General features: G+C 40.2%; 1 protein-coding gene across 1 annotated transcript in view; it reads left to right on the top strand.

Annotated features, from left to right (window-relative positions):
* Window positions 1-14,918, top strand: part of LOC306821196 (UPF0606 protein KIAA1549L-like) — a 64,885-nt gene that overhangs the window by 42,480 nt on the left and 7,487 nt on the right. Inside the window, exons 9-17 of the mRNA XM_079339472.1 lie at window positions 253-404; window positions 887-1,058; window positions 1,533-1,696; window positions 2,664-2,699; window positions 4,630-4,820; window positions 8,616-8,746; window positions 9,608-9,732; window positions 11,562-11,791; window positions 13,396-13,528. Coding sequence (XP_079195598.1) covers window positions 253-404; window positions 887-1,058; window positions 1,533-1,696; window positions 2,664-2,699; window positions 4,630-4,820; window positions 8,616-8,746; window positions 9,608-9,732; window positions 11,562-11,791; window positions 13,396-13,528 — 1,334 coding nt within the window. The remainder of the gene's footprint in view (window positions 1-252; window positions 405-886; window positions 1,059-1,532; window positions 1,697-2,663; window positions 2,700-4,629; window positions 4,821-8,615; window positions 8,747-9,607; window positions 9,733-11,561; window positions 11,792-13,395; window positions 13,529-14,918) is intronic.

The following is a 14,918-nucleotide window of genomic DNA, read 5'->3' on the forward strand; positions in this document are numbered from 1 at the left end:
CAGGGGGCAGACTTCAAACCAAGCTTCCAGGAAGTAGGGTTTACAAACAGAGTTATTAGCCTTTACGCTGCTATGGCTAATAATAGCACGGGGCACCATGGGAAATCAGAAATCTCCCGTTGTTCTTTTCTGAAACTTGTGTTTATTTCTAATTTTACCTCTGTCTTTTTGCTCGTCTCTTTTTTTGCCTGTAATTCTTTGCCTCTTTCAACAACCATCTGCCCATCTCCTTTCTGTTGACTACATTTCCAGTGATCCAGGACGTGGATAACGCCAGCCTGGAGGGACAGTACCAAAGCTTTGCCAGTCTAATGGAACAACGGCTGGCAGAGCTTTTTGTGTTGGCAGGGCAGCAGGGTAATCGTTTCAGACGAGCTACGGCTGTAGACAGCTACACTGTTCAGGTAAGGAAGTAACACAGTACAGGGCCTGGTCCGACCTATTTCTGGAAGAACTAACAGTCCACAAGGCCCAGGGTTAGAGAGTAAAAAAGTAATATATTTTAGATTTAAAAATATGAACCAACAGCTTTTTAGCTTCGTTTTTTTGCAGTATAAATATTTGATGAGATGCACTCTTTGAAACACACTCCTGCATACGCTTGCATGCTAACTTGCGGTCAGCCCTTGATAATTAGGGAGTTTCTCAGCTCATCATCTTCTAATTGCTCTTCAAAACAAACCAGAAGCATAATGTTTTACAAAGTAAGTACTCTCATCGGTCCATGCAGTTTTAACCTCACATGAGACTCCACACCTCGATGCTTGGCTTGATTTGTGTTTCTTCTTTGTAATGTAAATTGTTTCTGAACAATTTACAAGATGTTCATTAACATCTAAAGTTCAAGGAAACATGTTTCACACCTTTCCTTTTTTTTTCCATTTAGATGGTGAGCATCCGCAGAGTTTCAGGGCTGAAGAATCCAGCAGAGATGACCTACTACGTCCAGCACAATGGTGTTCCTTTATCCGGCACGTCAGCTGCCAAGGTCCTGAACACAGTGGACTCTCAGACCATGGCGCTCACCCTGGGCTACTTTGTCCAGCTGCAGGCGGAACGTGAGCACAGCATTCTTCTATCGTTTTGACAAACAGCCAAACCGACAGAGACACAGACAGACATGCAGACTGAAACACATGAGTCATGCTGCTGAGTATAGATAGAAGAGCAGGAGTATGGGGAGAAGAGAAAGCTCTTTGCTCTCTAATGTCTCTGAAACACTCCTGGCAGGACAGTGTTTGTTTGGGCTGCAGCTCACTGCTCAGAGAAGATAGGAGGTGAGAGAGAGAAAAGGGAGAGCTGCATCCTCTTATAGATTTCTGCCTACAATAGGCGAATCCAGATCACTGTCTTTCAGGTTAGTGGCCAAGTAGCATAGGAATAGTGTAACTAATGATTGTGCGTGTTTTAGCTGGTACATTTGGCTGTGTGTGATTCCAATAAATTTAGACAATCTTTCATTTTGTGTCCAGAGTCTATTTGATCATATACAATGATGCAGCGATGTTAATAAAGCGCTTTTCTGTTTTCAGCTGTGGTGAAAAATCCTCCGAACAACCTTTGGATACTCGCGGCAGTGTTGGCCCCCATCGCCGTGGTAACACTCATTATCATCATCATCACAGCTGTGCTGTGCAGGAAGAATAAAAATGACTTTAAAGCCGATGCCATCGGCAATCTCAATCCCCGAGCTAAGGTATCTGCCTCTCTGTGTCTGTGCTGAAACTGAGTTAAGACCAGCTCTAACTTATTCATCGTTTCAATCATGTCATTGTAAATTGACTGTAATTAGGTTTTTACTTCTGGTTGGGAAACAAAACATTTAAACACATATCTGTATTCACATTACTCTCATGAAGCTTATGTGAAGACCTTCTGCATATAAATGAACATTTATACGTTTATACATGGTGCTGAGTCAGCTTATTACGAACAGGACAATCTCTCCGTATTTTACAAAAGAGTCACATTTTTAAATGTGGTCATTCTATTGAGTCATTCCTCCAACTGGGAATGAAGTCATGTGATGTAGGTCATGCAGTGATGATTGGTGTGCAAGACTGGAGGAAAGGAGAAACCACAGAGAGGATCTAGACCACGTCAACTTGGATATGGCAACGTCTGTATGTGGAAAAACCTAAGCAGCTCAGAGGAACGTTTCTGATGTCTAAATAAAAAAGAAACTTGATGTTTGGAGACAAAGATCAAAGCAAAAATAAGTAATACATAGCAATGACGAACGTGGACAGCTGGTGTAACCCTTTCTGTGGGGATCACTGAAAAGTCAAGGAAAGGAATAAACATGATCATGATTCAGCAGTGTTTGTGTCACCTCTCACTGCCGGAGATGGATGCAAAACCTTTGCACTGCAGGTTTAATTAATTTGTTTGGAAACTTATCAGTGAATTAATCGCTTTATCTGCAGCCCATAGCAACAGAATTAATGGCTTTAAAGCTGCAGTTAGCAGATGAAGAGATGCAATAAGAGTCAGTGAGTAGAGAAGACACTGAATAAATCTTGTCTTTTGGTAACTTCAGTTTAACAGAAAGTTTCCTGTTTTATGCTGTAAGATCTGAGTGACCTTCTCACTGCATTTAAAGATACCAATCAGAATGTTAAACTTTAACACACACGTTGATTTTCCTCTGCCTTTGTTATCAGATGGCGTACCGGCGAGATGTGGGCTACTATCACCAGGTACCTGTCTCTTTGTTTTCCTCCTCATTACTGATCCATGTCTTCATCTGCAGGGCTCAACTGTGCCAACAGAAGGATTTAAATGAATACTGAGGAAACGTCACCTGTGATACATTTGTGTAAATCCTGCTGTGCTGATTACAACCACCAACACAATTACACTTTAGAGCGACAACCCTTTTACAATGAGATTATCTGTGATGAAAAACTGGTTTAGGCCTGCTTCTTATTCTCCTGATGGCACATTTGGAAGACTAAGCTTTAAAGAGGACATATAAAACACAATATAACACAATAAAACCCTTTGCTGTTCTTTGGTCCAAATATAACATGAATCAAGCACCAGAGGAGGTTTGTGAGCCCGTTTTGGTGTGTGTGTGTGTGTCCCCCCCCCCCCCCCCCCCCCCCCCCCCCCCCGAGTTTTCCCAGTAGACATCACTCCTTCTAGCGAGACCTCCACAAAAGTTTTGCTCTAAGCAGGGGTTGGAGTCCATGGGTGGAGATACCTGAGGAAATGAGATTTTTTTTTTTTTTACCAGAATCCCACTGTGACATCACAAGGAGAGCAGATTTGAAACTGAGCTTTTTTTTCTCTGTGTCATAAGACTTATGCAGACCACAAACAAACAACTGGATGGATTTATTTCACATTTTGGGGGCCGGTAGACACTCAAATAATAATACCCAAATATATGTTCAAAAACACTGTAAAAGTGGATCTTTCGTAGTCTGTCCCCTTTAAAGAGAATGGTAAGTATGATAATGGCTTGAGCAGAATGAGCATGTGTGTACTTCCTCTAAAAAAAGATTTGAAAGTATTTTTGAGTACATGGTTGCACGTTGAAGTTTTTTGTTCAGTATTTCTTTTGCTGATGTGTAAATGCAAATGCAGAGCAGACGACTCAGCGTGCCCCTCTGCTTTATTTATGGAATTGCATAGAGAGAGAGAAAGTAATAAAATCTTTAATATTAAACTGTGGGAGCTACTTTAGTGCTACTTTCAGAGCAGTCATTATTACGTAACATCCAAGGTCTTGAAAAGTCTTCTTTAAGAAAACCTCCAAAAGCTCAATTCCATCAGATATAAATTATTTTTTGGGCTGCTTTCAGAAACTTTCAAAAATCACATAGTTTAGTCAACTCTTCCTAATAAGTTAAAAAAAGAACAAACATTTTAAAATGGTTAAAGATGGACTGATCTCTGAAAATGTAAATAAGTCCCTTTGCTCCTCTCCTGTACTGTAAAACAAACACTTTTCACACATACACTTGTTGGAGATTTTTACACTCACACTTTTAGTTAGTGAGAAAAGTAGAAGAAAATCTTTATGTTCCTGTGTGTGGGTGTGTGTGCGCTGTAGAGAGAGCGATGCATGTTTCTCAGTCGGGGGAGTATCACATATTGATTTTGCTCTATGGCTTGGCTGCACTGAGGCAACAACGTGTGTCTCACAATTTATGACACTCCTATGAGAGCAGCCCTTAATATTTCAGTGTATACATGTGTGGGTTTGAATTACTTCCTCCCTCTTTTCCACTGATCTATCTTGAGGCTTAACTTCACTTCTGTATTTCTCTAAAAGTCTCCAGATCTCATCTTGTCACCGCCCACTGCCAGTTATTTCTTTGACAAGAATTTGGAAGAAGATGAGAAAGGGCCTCAGTTAAATCTGTGCTTATCTATTTCAAGGCACCACAGCGCAGTAATCCCACTCCTGCTCCCTTAATCCTCTGGACATCTCTTATACAGAATACTCCACTGAGCTTTTTAGAGATGTACGTCCATGCAACACCTTTAATGTATGGCGAATGTATATCCCTTTAGATCTCCGGTGGATAAGGGTCGTTTATAGTGAGGTATTTGAAACAAACAGCCTTAAATAAAGCTGTCTCTCTTTCTCTTACTCTACTTTCCAAACCTGTCCATCAGCCAGTCCAGGGCTTTGACTATGCTAAGCAGCACCTGGGCCAACAGGGAGGGGATGAAGAGACCCTGCCAGCCAGCCAGGATACTTTAGTGATGTCTCTGCAAATTCGGGACACACCACTCTCACTGGAAAAGACCCTACAGCAGGATGGAACGGTCAGCAAGAAGAGCCTCACCTCTGATAAACACAAAAGGTATGAATAGATGTGCATGTACTCGCCCTCTTCTGCTAAAATCACACTCAGTTATTTTGTTTTCTAATTATTCTTATTTTGGGGTATTTTGGGGCCTTTATGATAGAGGAGGGACAGTGGATAGACATGGAACTCAGGGAGAGAGAGAGTGTGGGAAAGGAGCGACAGGCCGGACATGAACTCTTGATAGCCTCGATACAAGGCGACGCGCGCACTGCGCCACCAGCGCCCCCTTTGTTTTCTAATTTTGTCAAAGATTTCTTCGCCCCACCTTGGATGACATTTATTTTAGTTGAAGTACAAAACATGTCTTTGGCGATTGAATCACAAAGTTAACCATTTCTTTTATCATATCGGCCTTTTATTCCAGTTTCCCTGTGAGTTATTAGGTAAAGCAATTTATTAATATCCAGTTGCAATCACAGAGGATTTGGTTTATTTAATCTTGAGAGTGAGATTAAACACTGTGCATGGTTTGTGTTTGCAATCATTTAAATGTCAGATTTAATTAAAAACCTGTTTACAAAACAGTTTTGACAAAACATTAATTACAGCCTTCATTACAAACTTCCAGAGGACAGATCAACTATTAAAACACAGGGAGACTCGATTTAGATTGATGCGTTTACCGCTTATAAAAAATTATGTAAACACAAAAATATTTAATTAAACAACAAAGTCCAACAAAAATTCCCAACAAGGGAAAAACAGATCTCTGGGAGCCACAAGGAACAGAGGCGCTGCTTGTCAACAGGCAAAGTGGGTAACCGCTCGAGGACCAGGACCAGAAGGGGCCCCTGAGGCCTCAAAACCTTTAAACCACAGCAACCTGAGCAGAGAGGACCTAGCCCCCTATAATAATAATTTTAGCTGAGGGCCCCAACAGACTCAAGAATCACCACTGTGCAGGAACAGTATATGTTATATGAATTCGAAAACTCTCACTATTCACTATAAAATGCACTATATGGTAATCGTGCTATTTTGTAATAGTGTCCTGAGTGTCAGACAATGCATTTTCAAAAGTGGTGTTCAACTGTCACTATCCAAACAATACTATCATGCATTGCGGTTCAAAGACTTTTTTTGAGAAGAAAGTGGCGACTGCTCAGACTCATCAATGTGAACTCAACGACGTTCATATTTGGAGCTTTTTCACTGAAATGTGTTGGACACAAATCTTTAGTGTCCCCTGCAAAAAGTCGAGTCATCTAACAGCGCAGTTCATACGGATCATACACAAACAGTCTGAGACCTCAGTGACTTATTAGTGCGTGACAAAGTCAGTCACAGCCTGACATCATGACAGTGACATCAACACCATGGACAGTGCTATCAGACAAACACGAAGACAGTGACAGCTCCGAGGGCTTAATGCTGTCTCTGTTACTCCACATCCACAGACGTGTACTTCATAAGACCTAAACTTTCACCAGCTGGGGCTGGACGACTTCTCACGAAACTGTTCAGAAATTTTTTTTTAAAAATCAAGCAGCGATTTTGACTGTGGCAGAAAAAAACCCATTAGTGAACATGTTCAAAATAAACATGCTTCTTCCTCCAACAGGTGATAATCTGCTCAATCAGTATCGTTTTCAAATCTTCCTTTTTAACTAAAACAGAGGATATGAAGAATGCATCTGCTTACAGTATATTTGTGCTTTCCCAATAATCCCCCCCCCTCCCCCGCTGTGTTGAGAAATCTCCTGGTTCACATATTCAAAGACTGGAATTATAACCCTGCAGCCCTATTTTCTCCCTATTTAGACTCGGACGCTGAATAATAGAATTGGTCATTAACAAAGATCTCTGTATGAGCAGGTGAAACTGACCGTTTTCTTTTCCCGACACTTACTAATTCCCCTTTTGAATAATGCTAAATTATTCAATCGAGGAGAGCAAAAAGCTTCAGGTTTTCAACACTGCATGTTACAGAAGAGGGGATCTTCAGACTGGAGGTCCTGCAGTTAAGCCTGCGGTGTCTTATGAGGAAGTGACATTTTTACATGTCAAAATTAGGAACCTATGTTAAGGTGTGAAACACCTCGACATGCCTGTACTACAAGACAAGAGGCAAAACAAAACTTACTATTCAAAGACGTAATCAAACAAAATCCAAAAACGAAAAGACACCAGAGCAGGGAACATGAGACAGGTTACCAAAACACATACAACAAACACCGAAGGGAATGAACACAGACTAAATAGTAATCAAACACACGTGAGGACAATCAGGGAAATCAGACAGGCGGGAAACACACAAGGAGCAAAGAACACAAGACCAGAAACACTGAGGACAACTACAAAGTAAAACCTGACACTGCAAACACAACCGAAACAAGATATTACCAAAAAAAAAAACAGGAAACACTTCAGACTAGACAAAGAAACACTAAACACCATATTAGGAACCTTAAAACACAAGTAACAGGAAACAAACTTACAGACAACATAGAAGGGAAACACACAAGGGAAAAAAATGAAAATATGACATGACAGTAGCTGCAGTGAAGTTAAAGAAATGATGTGTCAGGAGTGCTGTGCTTGGTATTTGATGTTTCGTCTGTGATTTGAGGGATTTTATTCTCAAACGTTTTCCTCTGAAACATAGTGTGTAGAGGAAGATATGCAAGACCAGGATACAGTATGCCATACTGTATCCTGGTCTCCCCATACTGAGTATGGGGATAACTTCTCCTCTCTGCAACATATAGCCAGAATAAAACCAGCTGTTCTGTAAGTGGAACATGTTCTGAGTGCTTTTGGACAGTATTTGGTGAATTTGACAACCCAGTGAGAACTTCCCATAATACTTGCCATAACTTGTTGGTCAACGCTATTAGGCTAGATTATTACAAGTTAATATTTCCAGACTAAGATGCTGGTGTGCATGTTTGATATAAAGAAATGTAAAAGCATGCACACTGGCACACTGAAGACAATTACCTCTTATTGTTGTCATCTTCTTATTTGAACCAAGGTCACAGTGTAAGCTCGACAGGATCAAAAACACAATCCTTTCTGAAGCAAATGTTGTCTTTACACCTCATTTAATTAATACACATAACACGTCTTTGTTGAGCCTGCGACTGTTGCATGGAGCGCGCTCTCTGCAGCATAGCAGCCACTGTTCCTCCGTCTCTCCGCTGTTATCATTTTTACCAGACAATTAGGGGATAGACCAAAGAGCTTTGATGTCACTGTCAGCCTTGTGGTCCTCAGTGCCACGGCTTGATCAGCTCTAATTCCAACCACAGTTCGGTATTTCAGGCCAGTGAAACCAGAATTGGATAAAGCAAATGTTTTTTCTTATTAATGGAAGAAGCAGTACTTCACCTCACTCTCACTCTGGTCACAAATGAACATAAGATTGTAAACGTAACGTGTGGCACTGCCATTATGTGCACATAGTAGAGACATGTTTATTCATGAAAGCATGCAGATAAAAAACACATACACCAAGGTTTGCATGATATTATCCAAAAAATCTCCACATGTTGGGACAATCATTTATCATTTTTCCATTTGCTATAATTTCGCAAACAATGTAGCCCCAAAGGACTCATTAGTCTTTCGACTATATTCTTCACAAACAGGCAGGATGCACTGATGGTTTTAGTACTGATTATGCATTTTTTGTTGAGCAAAAATAAAAACATAAAAATGACACATTATGCTTACTCTGGAGAAGGGAAGAGGCAGGTGGAGTTGTTGAAAGGAGGGATGACATAACCTGGCTACGAGCCCAGCTTCCGGAGATCTCACCGCCTTTCCTGTTGCTATGGTTACTTGCAGTAAGTTGCCGAGCGAGGACGGTTCCGTCATCAGCAACGAATCAGAGAAGCTGAATTCCAGCCGGGCCCTGACGGTGCTAAAAGTCACAGCGCAGCAGAAACTGACAAAGGAGGAGACGCGCAAGAGAGATGGTGAGGGTCACACTCCGATGCAAAACACAAATCATTCATTCTGCGGCTCCTTTTCAGACCATGTCACACATGCAGGGAATCATTCCCCCTTTCTCTCCTGTGTGAAACACCTCTGGGTGCACACAGGTATCGTGAGAGAAACGCTCTGCCACTGCAGATTTTTTTTTTTTTTTTTTTTTTTAACAGCCAGAAAAGCAGCCACTCAGCAGTAAGCACAGATTGACTAGATGAATATGCATGAGAGACACTCCACTGACATGATACAGTATGTCAGACTAGTGGAAGCTGTGACACACTGACAGATGCACATACACACACAGTCACTAAAAAAAAAAAAAAAGAACCCATTATCACACATTTTGATGCAGAGCGGTTATAGTAAAAGCTGCTTTAACGGTGAAGTATTTCCTCTACCATTCTTGTTCCATCAAGCTAAATGTTCCACATGTGAGGATGTGAGTAAAATTAATCTAATTCAGATTCTCCGCCTGCAAATTGCATCCAGCTCTCTAGATGATGATTTTCTTAATGGTTGGATTTGAATAATTCATCAGCTGAGTTAAAGGAGACGAGGACTGAATCAAGTTTGTCTGATGTCTGATAAGGAATCAAAGTGCAAAGTCAGTATCTTTCATCTGTCACAGAGATGTGTAGGCACAAGCTTTGAAGCTAACATTATCTTTATGATCGATTGTCTCCATCCACCACTTAATTTGCTGACACAAGCGACTGATGTTTGACATAATCCAACAGCCACTGAGAGACGAGCTGATGAGACAGAGACACAGAGTGATTGACAGTGGGATGATGAGAGGTATTTGTATTCTCTTTGTGAATATAAACGTCCTCTCTTTTCTTCAGATCCATATGACACCTCCTCTGGCTCCCTGCAGCTCATTTCCATAAAGCCTATGGCGGCAAATCCCAACTACTCTCACCCTGCATCTTTTGACCGCAACCGCGAGTCAGCCATCGTCAACGGAGAGGTGATACACACACTTATGTCATTATGGAGAAACACATGAATGAGCACAGATACACAATTATTTATTGTCTAACTAACTGTGTAACTTCTGACAGATATTTTGTGAGCCACAAACTCGCGCTCACTAATTATCAGCTCTCTGGAAAACTTACTTTGCATGCTACCAATGACTTCACAGTGGGATCAGTTTAACTAAAGTATGCTAGTCTATGAAGAATTAAAGTTTAGTTAAAGGCAGGTTTGGTCATTGGTCTCCAGATACACTTTTTAAGATTTTCGTGGAAATTGTCTTTAGGTTCTGACAGAAATGAATAACTCATGTGCTCTGAAAAAGGAACAAAGGAGGGGGCGTGGCTTTTGAGAAAGCACAGAGGGGAGGGGGTGGGTGCAGACTGAGGAAATGCTACTCTTAAAATCATGCTAGTTTTCAAAAATCTCCTACCATGCCAAAGCTTTTTTTTTTTTTTAAATGATCAGACAATATGTGAAAGGTATTCACGCAATTATACAAGTTTATCTATCATTAAACAAAATGTTGAAAAAAAGAAAACTACTAAAGCAAAGCTACATGTCTGCCATATTTGTTGATCAGTTTCCTTTGCTGCCTTGTTTGAGCTTAAACTTTCAAAAAGAAAATATCTGTCCAAAAAGGATTCTCAGAAAATATTGTCTTCCTCAGCTTTTTAGCTTTTCATCTTTTTAGCAATATTTGTTAGTGATTTCTTTTTCTAAACTTATAGAAAAGCAATGTTAATAATTGAATGACTATAAATACAAGCATAGTTTTACAAGTTAACTTAAACTACGGTTTATTTACATAGTTCCCCACTCTACAACAAGGCTTATTTAGATCATTTCACGTTAGTAATACTTGTTGTCTTTGTGGTATTTTGATCCATTTTCTAGACAGCTCTAACGTGAAACAATGGTTTCATACTTCTTTTCATCCATCAGAGTTTTGCGAGAAAAAAAAAAGAAATCAAGACAATATAGTGATTTTGTGCTTTCGTTACAAAGACTGTCAATCACATCTGATTAAACTACAGCCACACAGGCCTGATGAGGCGAACGCTGAATAAAAAATGACCAAAGACTTTTATCCCAGCTGCCCATCATGAATTAAATATTTAATGTTACAAAGAAATACTTTAAAAGATGTTCCACTCTGATGCCAATTAGGTGGAGAAAAATCTTCTTTTTTTTTTTTTTTTTTTTTTTTTAATAGAAGAAAATTCCCAGTCCTTTTAAATAAGTGATATGATTTATGGAATTGTGTGATTTATCCTGATACAGCTTTGACCTCTGATGACCCCATTATAAAACCATTGGTTTAATGATGTTAACAAAGTACTGCATGAAAGGGCTTTTTCTTGTAGATTTTCAGTTTAATACATTCCTGCAAAATTTTTAACTCTTTGAATTTGTGATTTTCTTCATTTATTGTTTGTTTTGCCAAGTTTATTTGACATAAAATGGATGAAATACAATCACTGCAGCAAGCTACTTGGTATCATCAGATCAAAGAAAGCTTGAAAGAACTGGGTTTAATAATGTGATGCAACACACCTTTGATTTTTTTATCTCAGTGTTCTGTCTTTTTTGTTTTCTTTGTGGCTTTGAGTGACATACATAGTGTGTGTGATGTCTTTCTAATGCCTATTGCATAGCAATGTCCTTTTCAAAGCCTCTTAATCCCATGAACTCGGTGATCGTTTACCCACACATTTATTGAAAAAGTTGTATCGTGCACATACGGCAGTAACATCTTTATGTCTGTTTACATTCTGATCTCTACATGTGTCTTTGCACCCTGCGCTCTCTTCTCTGCAGGTGAACTTGGCTCTGAAGCAGAAGTCAGATATCGAGCATTACAGAAACAAGCTGAGGCTGAAAGCTAAGAGGAAGGGTTATTATGACTTCCCCTCCAATGATGGCAGCAGCAGCGGCCCCGCTGTGGTGCAGAGACAGCGGCACGGCCATGAGAGGGCAGCCGGTGAGCATGGCAGACCACTGGAGCCTGACGATGAGCGAGGTTCCACTTTTGTCAAGTCTCACAGGAGGTGAGGGGAGAGAAGAAAAAGCAAGTGGAACCTGGGTTTTAAGTGGAAATTCATGCTTATATAAGGGGATGATACAACAAAGGCCACAGAGTTCACAGGTGACTCTCATTCATTTATGGTGACCTTAGCATTTCTCAATTAGCATATAAAGACACATAGACTGTTTTTAAAAGTCTGTACCTCATCTGGTTATGAGAGCCAAACAAATGTGGTGCTTTGAACCTGCATTCTTTTAGATGGCCAGCAGGGGGCAACTGGTTGCAAACAGAAGTTTGATCGTTTGAAATCACATGAGGTCATTGTTACACCACATCTCAGTAGACCTCAGAAATAATTTCCTAATGAGTTTACAGACTCAATTACTAATTGTTAGTCTTATTTAATGGATTTGTTTTTCAAGGATTAAAGGAGGATTAAACATCCAGAGCATGTTTGTACATGGAAGGGAACAAATTTGTGAAGAAAAATGCAAAAAATCTCCAATCAATATTAGAGTTAAGCTTTACATAAATTACATGGAGTCGGGGTGCAGATGGCTCAGTGTGCAGCTCCGTATACGAAGGTTATGGTCCTCCAAGCGGGCGGTCTGTGGCTCCCTACTCTCTCTCTCTCTGGTGTCAGACTCTACACACAATCAAATGAAGGCAAGACACTCGTAACATAAATCTGTAAAAATGATGGAGTAGCAGTTTAAAATATTATGTAGTCCACATTTTTTAAAAGTAAACCTTTAAAAATTATTTTCAACCGTAAATCTACATTACCACACACACACACACACACACACACACACACACACACACACACCTACCCCCCCCTCCCCCCCCCAGCAATTACTCAACCAGGATAGAGATGTGTGGCTTTGCCTCTTATACAAAAAATAAATGTATCTAGATATCCCCTCCTGATGTTCCCAATAACGCGTCCCAGTAGGCAGTGACAGACCCGTCAATGATGTTTAATCAGTTTTTTGTCCTGAGCTCCGAAGAGGAAAAGAGGAGGAGGAGGAAAGAGGGGACTCAGGTCAAGAGGAGAAACAACCTTTTCCACATGAGATAAACATCAGATGTTGCATTTAGAGCGGAAAGCGACATTTTAATTTTGGCTTGTGTGTTGACTTAGTGAAGGGTTGAATGGACTTTCTATTTTTATGTCCTGCCACGATGAGTAAGATAAGGCTTTTAACCACAGTTTTTAGTGTAGCGTTAATGTGAGGCTAATCCGTCACACCAGCCTCCTGCTGATATACATCTTTGCCTTGGAATTGTAAATCATTCTTTTCTTTTTACCGGAGGCTTTATTAGCATTGTGTATCGCTGTGTATCACTCCAAGGACATCATCATACATGGTGACATTATTATGTAATCTGCTGATTCAGCTCTTTTACATGAGGATCTTATGAGGTCTCTGAGCATATTGTATGTATTTTAACTTACATTTTAAATGGGAATCAAATCCTTTCCCCCCTCTGGGTTCCCACGAAACCTCCACGTCCCAGCCCAAGCCGCTTGACAGCAGCCGACCACAAAGAACTTCAGTTTCAAATACCTTTACCCCAGGTGTGATGATGTGAACTTAAGCTGTTTCCCTCTCTTATTGGCAGGCACTCCCAGGTAGGGCAGACAGCCTACCGCAGCAGACAGAGTCTGAGCAGTCCCAGTCCTGGAGGAACAGAGATGGACCTGCTTGTTATGAGGGAGAGACCTCGGAGAGGCATTCGCAACAGCGGCTACGATGTGAGTCACATGTCATCACCGACTGACCCTGTCGGCCAACCAGAGGGCAACTTACATAATATTTACTATGTAGAACAAATAGCACCTCCTTTAGCATATTGATTTACAGATCATTGTGTTGATCATGTTTGGTAATTTTCAATACATGTGTACTAATTGAATTGTATTCATGATGTCTCAGAGGTGTCACTTTTATAAAGCAAATATAAATAATTTACATGCTTAAATGCTTGATACCAAATTCATATTAAATACATTAAATTGCTGTGATTTATGACACGTTTTCAATCCTTCTTAGGTGGAATATAAAAGCAGAAAAAAAATGTTTCCATCTGAGCTTGGCAGTGTCCTAAATCTGTGCCTCCTTGCCTCTTTTGAAAGTCGACTCACTGAGCTAAAGATCTGACCCATTCCACTACCCAAAGCTGAAGGAAGAAAAATGTCTCATTCATAATTAAGAGTATAGATTTATAAGCTCCTGTCGTCTTGATATAGGATGTGTCTCGGGCTTTCTGCTTTATGCCTGGGCTCTTTTATTGTTCCATTATGGCTCTGTGTACAACTCTTTCTGTCTTGAGGTCAGAATACTAGCATGTGAGCCTCCCAGAGTAATGGAGCTGACCAATCCTAAAAGGGTGTTTTTCATTTAGAGCTGTCCTTTTGTAAAATATATGAGCAGTGAGAGAAATATTTCTCTGCCAGCCACTTTGACCAGTCACAGTGTGGAAACAGGCAGGTGTATTTGGTGCTCGTATTGTCGTGCCGGCTCACAGAGATGGAAAATAAATGTTTCATGAACCCGTGCTTTTGCTACAATTGATAGTGTAATGTTAAATAAAATAGCGTCTTGTGCATTTATTTCTATACATAGGGCTCGTGTTGCTAAGTGCCAGAATAGACTTTAAAATGTTTTTCATTTTCTTTTATTGTGAAAAAAGGTGAAAGCGTTTCAAGTGTAAAATGTAAAATATAAAACACATCGAGGGGAAGGAGAGTAAAGATAGTGCGTCGTTAATCAGACAGCAATGATAAAACAAATGAGCAAAAATATTACAAAGGAAAAAACAAGCACAAAGACACCAAAAGGGAAAAACAAACGAGCAAGGAAGAATTGTTTTTTACAGGAAGAGGGCGAGAAAGAATGAAAGAGGGATGAATGATCTATGAATGTGTGTGCGTGTGCATGTGTGTGTGTGCGTGTGTGTGTCTCTGTCGTTGTGTGAAAGGTGATTGATATCTTAGCCGGTGATTGATATCTTAGCCGGTGCTACCATAATGCGAAACATCAGCCAAGGTTAATTCAAGTTCAAGTAATCAAAGTTCATACGGAGAGAGTGTTTTGGTGCTGTTGTGTAAGATGTCAGTAAAAACGTTTATTTAATATTTAAGA

The sequence above is a fragment of the Symphodus melops genome (assembly GCF_947650265.1).
Source record: "Symphodus melops genome assembly, chromosome: 3".
Lineage (NCBI taxonomy): Eukaryota > Metazoa > Chordata > Actinopteri > Labriformes > Labridae > Symphodus > Symphodus melops.